This window comes from Cryptomeria japonica, chromosome 5, assembly GCF_030272615.1.
Source record: "Cryptomeria japonica chromosome 5, Sugi_1.0, whole genome shotgun sequence".
Classification (NCBI taxonomy): Eukaryota; Viridiplantae; Streptophyta; class Pinopsida; order Cupressales; family Cupressaceae; genus Cryptomeria; species Cryptomeria japonica.
The window spans coordinates 19,003,452-19,009,702 of record NC_081409.1 but is presented as its reverse complement, the minus strand read 5'-3'; the positions used below and the strand labels follow the sequence as shown (position 1 = coordinate 19,009,702).

Here is a 6,251-nt window from a genome sequence, read left to right as displayed (position 1 = left end):
ACTCATCCATTGAGGGGTTCTAATCCTACTAATACTAGAACATTCCAAGATCCATGAATTCTTTTTATTTCTACATTTCCATCTATTTTAGGGGTAAGAGAGCCTAAGGGGAAATTTAGAATGACTAATAATGATGCTAGGAACATGGGTGTAAAGTTATCCAATATGTAAAATAGAATGAAGTGATGTCATTGAAAATTTACTCTTTGGCCCAATGGCATTCCATTCCATGTAGCTCACTCTCCTAATTATAAGGAAGCTATTAAATAATAATTAAAGAAGGACCTTCATATATGCCACTAGGGAAGACAAAATCGAGGAAAACAATCTTGGCCAAGAATTATTCCAAGAATAATATTCTAATGGAAGAAAATGAAGGATAATTGAGTCAATATTCGATGCAACATAATCAAGGATGGGTGGATGGATATCAATGGTCTTCAACAAACCAACATTGCGGTCACATGTAAAAAGGTCACTTAGGCCTAATAATTATCTTTAACACCATAGGAATGTTTATTTCTAGTTCCAAACCCTTAGATATACTAGTGAGGAGGTTGGACTAGAGAACGTGGTGCAAGTACTATTAAATGTATCAAATGTGCACAAATTTATAAGGAAATTTTTTTGGGGTCTTTTATAAGCATATTTGGTGGAATCATTCTTAGGTGCATGCCATGAATAATGTACTTAATAACATGGGAAAACATAGCTAGAAAAATAAGGTAATTAATAATGCTATAGATGTGCAAATGTTTACTCTATAAACACACTTTACATGGAACTTTTAACACCTTCTCTAAGGAGCTTTTGAATCCTATAGAGACTAGATATTTATCATATTTCATTATGTTGGAGAGGATACTTGAGTTTTAAGAGGCATAGAAACTCATGGTTATGATATTAAAGAAAAATTCATGTCATGATTCTAATTCAAATTAGGGGAGGAGGGTTAATGAGGTGATGAAGAGTAACACTTTTTGGGTTGTGTAATGTATGAAAATAAGGTTCACTAGTTTATACATGCAAACTAGGACCTAAACCTATTTCACAACAATCACACTTAGAAGGAGAATGAACTCAATAGGCTCAACCTCAAAATTATTAAGGAAGGGGTGAGCACAAGCTAAATTCAATACTCCTTGATTGAGTTGAAAATGAGTAATTGAAAGGATGTGAATTGCATGTGATAATTAGGGGTAGAAGGTGCACAATTGACAATAAATAGCATAAACAAGTAAATGCAGAACTGATAATCACATAACAAACCTAGATATAGAAAGGGGATGTAGAGAGGAATGTGTGTCTAAACTTTGATCTCAAAAATGTGGGACAATGGTGCTTGGGTGCCTTTGTCTAACTGGAGAATTTTTAAGCATCGAATTAGATCTAAAAACCCAAGAATATGTGTCTACTTCTTGTAAAATTTGAGCCAAAACTAGGAGGAAAAGGATGCGTAAATACCATTCTCTAGGATAGTGATGCTAAAATGCCCTTGTCCAGAGGACTCTTGATGAAATTTGGAGAGGTCCACTATCTCTAGGTCCTAAGCACTTTCCCATCTTCAATCTCTATCAAAAGCTTGTATCTAAACCTGAATCTTCACACAAGAGGAAAATGTGGTTTGGGGCTCTATAGGGGTTTGTAAATTAGTCAAACCTTGGGTTGGGGCTCAACCCTACAACAATGATGAATCAGAAATAGAAATTTAAATCGAAACGCTTGAATATAAACTTTCATTTGACATGTTTCCAATGAAAGAGTATATGATATGCAATGAGTCTACTAATGATCTAACATCTTTATGTAGAGGAGGCTAAAGAAGCAACAAGTAATAGTGAGGGTGATCATTTGACTATAGACATACTTCTGATTCTAATGAATTTTTAGAGGTTGATGATGACTCCTCTCAAGATGGGGTTGTGCCTCTTATTGTTGTGGCTTCCTTTGCCCCCTAGATCCTACTCCTCCTCTTTCTATTGTTGTGGCCTCCTTTAGCCTTGAGTTTTTTACTTCTTTTTCTCTTGTTTTGCAGCAACCTATTGGTCAACAGTCTACTCTAGGTGCTAACAATCCCTCTAAGTATATTTTCCCCCTTGATCCTACTTATAATGATGTTCCTAATAGTAGTATTGTCTGGGTAGTTATTTCTCAGAGGCAAGTAGGTAATCCCCCTTGCCAAACTCTTCCTCGATATTTTGGTGAAATTTCTTCCCACTCTTTAGTTGGGTTCCTAGTTGTTTTACTAGTGTTTTGTTAAAGGTTTGTTTAGCCTTTGTTTTGATTATAATGGTCTTGTGACCTACTGTTAAGGCTTGTTCAACCCAAGTTTGTATAGGGTTGAAACACCCCTATTTTTTTGCCTTTTTATTAGCTACATATGAGTTATTTGTATACAGGGTCAACACCCTTGTTTTGTTGCTTTAATTATCAAAAACAAGTAATGGTGAGGGAAAGTGCATTCTCTCTATAATTAAAGTTTCTATTATTCTAAATACAAGAGCATGACTCAAGAATAACAATATACTATTTACAGGGTACCTTGTGATTAGGCACTAAAACAATATGCAATATGTTGGTTCATGTCTTACTAGGTTAGAGAATGGACTATCACATCAGGTGCATAAGACTCTCAAATCAAAGGTTTATTCTTTCATCAAATAGGCATGACTATTAGTGTCTCTAAGATCTCTCAGTTTCTCTCTAATGTTAAGAAAATAAGGGATATGAACTTCATTAGGGGTATATGCACGAAGTTGTGGTACCAAAAAGGTGCCACACTTTAAAAAAAATAAAAAATGGTCATAAGGCGCGCGCCTTATGACCTTTGCAAACTTAAAAAAAACCCAAGTCCACATTTGGATACATTCTGCATTCCCAAACCCACATTTTGGCGATTTGTGGTGCCATTTTCTTGCACTTGCCCTTTGTAGAAGCTTGACATTGGGCACTAAGTTGTCCATCTCTCATCAAAATGTTGCCACGCCATCAAAGAGCTCGAAGAGGTATGTATTTTTGTTTTCTTATTGTCATTTTTTTTATTAATTTGAAGATTAAACTAGGTTTATTGATTTAAATTTATTTTCATTATCAGGAAATGAGATTAGACAAGAAAATGTTGAAAACACTCAATCACCTCCTCATGAAGACCATATTGAAGAATAAGCATATCAAGAACCTCGTATAATCCCTAGACATCCCATAGGTATACAAGAAAACCTATTAGGTCAAATAGAAAATAGCCAAAAAGAGCTTGAAGGTTTAATCACAAGGCTAAAAGATCCCACTGGAACAAACTCCCATACGACAAACCTTGCCAGTTCTATGCAATCTATTCTATCTCACATACAATCTGTGAGTGGGCAAATAAATTTTGGGTCCAGTAAGAAGGAAGAACAAAAGCAATTTTATGCTGACAAATTATCATATGCAGCAGTGAAGAAAAATAAAATTAATAAATTTGACTTGTGTGCTCTTTTTACGGACCCCCGAATGAATAAAACTTTACACCCTAGATGCAGGAGATTCCCTATTCATTGGTGTCATCATGAAGGGATTAAGAACAATTTTTGGGATAGGTGGTGGATGGTATTTGATCAGCCCCCATGCAATAATCATGAGGTACCCCAATACTTTTTGAGAAAACTGTACTGTGAGTTTGTCCTTAATGAGATCCCAAACTATTATGATTTTCTAGATTTCCAAGGTAGAGGTGGGGCTTCCTCACATGATAGAGAGGGTGCACAGCATGACCCAAATATCCCACCAAGACCCTTGGCCAGACCTATGGTGGAGCATGTTATTATTCCTTCCATTGTGAAGGAGAGTATTAAGGTCGAAACTCTAGACTCCATTAGCTCACTCACTCAGACCCTTATACGGTATGCTAGGCCTCTAGTAGAGGGTGATGCGAGTGATGACGGTGATTCTTCTAGGCATCGAGTTCCAGCTCATTTTTTTCGATCTTGTGGTTCTCTTTACACTTATGTTCCTAATAGTCTTGAGAATGCACGTGCATGAGCGAAGTTTGTTACAGAGAACATTGTCATGACAAAATCCTTGCTGAACAAAATATTTGGCATTGATACCCAAGTGAATTTCATTACAAGTTCATTTCATTCTTTTTATTAAATCTTATATAGAAGTTTGAGATTATATCTAAATTAGTAAATTATTATGATAAAAAATCAGGGTCAAAGTGTTCACAATACTAGCAACATTCTTGCAGCACCCTTTTTCATGACTTCGTAGACTCCATAGGTACACAACGAGTGAAGAAATATAATTATTATATATAGATAGTTGAACCTTATGTAAATGATTTTCTAATTACTCATTTTGGATGTCAAATAATTTGATGCTAGAGCTTCAACATCAACACCTCGTAGTGTATATCATCGACAATCTTTCACCCACGTAAGCAATTTATCTTTAATGTTGTTATTAAATAATATAGATAGTTTTGGGGATTAATCAATATACTTTGTTTAATTTTCAAATGTTGACATCAGAGACTCCTCCTGCTGTCCATGCGTCAATGGAGCATGGTGTTGCTGCAGCAGTAGCAAGTTCAACTTCTTTGATAGAAGTATGAGACATGTTTGTAAATTTAGTAAATTTAGCATTACATTTGTTATCTTAATAATATGTTATTGAAAATTTTAACGACACTTGTATTTAGTTTAATTTATATTGTGATGCTTACAGGAGGGGTTTAACACTCTAGATCATGAATGTGCACCTATTATGGATGAACATCATGATTATTTGTATGCGGTAAGTGACTATTCTATTATATGTCATTCTAAAATTCAATTTTTGTATATGCTAACATCATTCTTTTCATTGTATTAGGTGGAGTTACAAAAAAGTATGGAGAGGAGGTTGAGTGGGCGTACTCAAAAGACACCTGCATCATATACATCTCCATCCCCTCAACAGGAAAAGATATCTCGTGATCTGTTTCCTTCCCCTAGAGGGAAATGAATAGAATAGGGTCCTATGTTGTATGCCTATATGGAAATTTTGAACATATGTTTTGTATTATGAATATGTGACATTCTATGTCCATATGGCTTTTGGCAAGCTCCTATTTGACTTTATTGGATACCATGTTGTATGCCTATATGGCGATTTTGAACATATGTTTTGTATTACAAATATGTGACATTCTATGTCCATATGGCTTTTGGCAAGCTCCTATTTGACTTTATTGGATATCATGTTGTATGCCTTTATAGGAATTTTGAACATATATTTTGTTTTATGAATACATGACATTCTATGTCCATATGGCTTTTGGCAAGCCTATTTGTTTGTATTGGATATATTTGATAGTTTTAGCAGTATACAATGTTGTATGGATTTGTAGCTTTTTGGTTAATGCAAATCATTTATCATGGTTATCCATAATTGTAGTACAAATGATTAAATGAATAATTGCACAAAGTTTATTGTTACTTAAGCTTTGAACCTAAATATGTGTTTGTAACCCAAGACACAAGCTTATGGAGATCAACACAAATTCAATAGTTATAGTTGAAATAAGACTATATAAAGGAAACATGGAAAGAACCAAAATTAGACAATGTAAGACACCATTGTACCAATACCCATTCTAATAAAATTGCATAGCCCATACACTTCTATTCATCTAATGCATGCACTTAAGCAATTTCGTTGCTAGGGTATGGCCCACAATGATCGGGCGAGTTGGAGAGAAAAATGAAGGCATTCCTAGTGTAAACCCGGCCACCTCGACGCGTACGAGCTAACAGTTCAGTGCCGCGACAAGCGGATTGAAAGATGGGGCATTGTGCAACTTTTCATTGAACTCATATGATGCTTTTTGTCGCAACCGAGAAAGTGTCACCATGACCAGTTGGATCCGAGTCTACCTGAACTGAGAGAGGCTTTTTTAGAGTGCCATAACATGACCCCATAGGATTAGACGGATCATTCTTATGATTAACAGGCACTGAGAAACGCGATGCCGAATATTGACAACTTTGAGAAACTTGAGCACTTAAGCGATTTCACTGCTAGGGTGTGGCCTGCAATGATTAGGCGAGCTGGAGAGAAAAATGAAGGCATTCCTAGCATAAACCCAACCACCCTGACGTGTATGAGCTGACGGTTTAGTGCCGTGACGAGTGGATGGAAAGATGGGGCATTGTGCAACTTTTTATTGAGCTCATCTAACGCTTTTTGTCTCAACCGAGAAAGTGTCGCCACGAGCAATTGGATCCGAG

General features: G+C 35.9%; 1 protein-coding gene across 1 annotated transcript in view; it reads left to right on the top strand.

The window, feature by feature from the left end:
- Positions 1-4,537: 4,537 nt before the first annotated feature.
- Positions 4,538-6,251, top strand: part of LOC131078025 (L-gulonolactone oxidase 2-like) — a 73,661-nt gene continuing 71,947 nt past the window's right edge. The window contains exons 1-2 of the mRNA XM_059220300.1: positions 4,538-4,588; positions 4,708-4,769. Of these exons, the coding sequence (XP_059076283.1) occupies positions 4,538-4,588; positions 4,708-4,769 (113 nt within the window). The remainder of the gene's footprint in view (positions 4,589-4,707; positions 4,770-6,251) is intronic.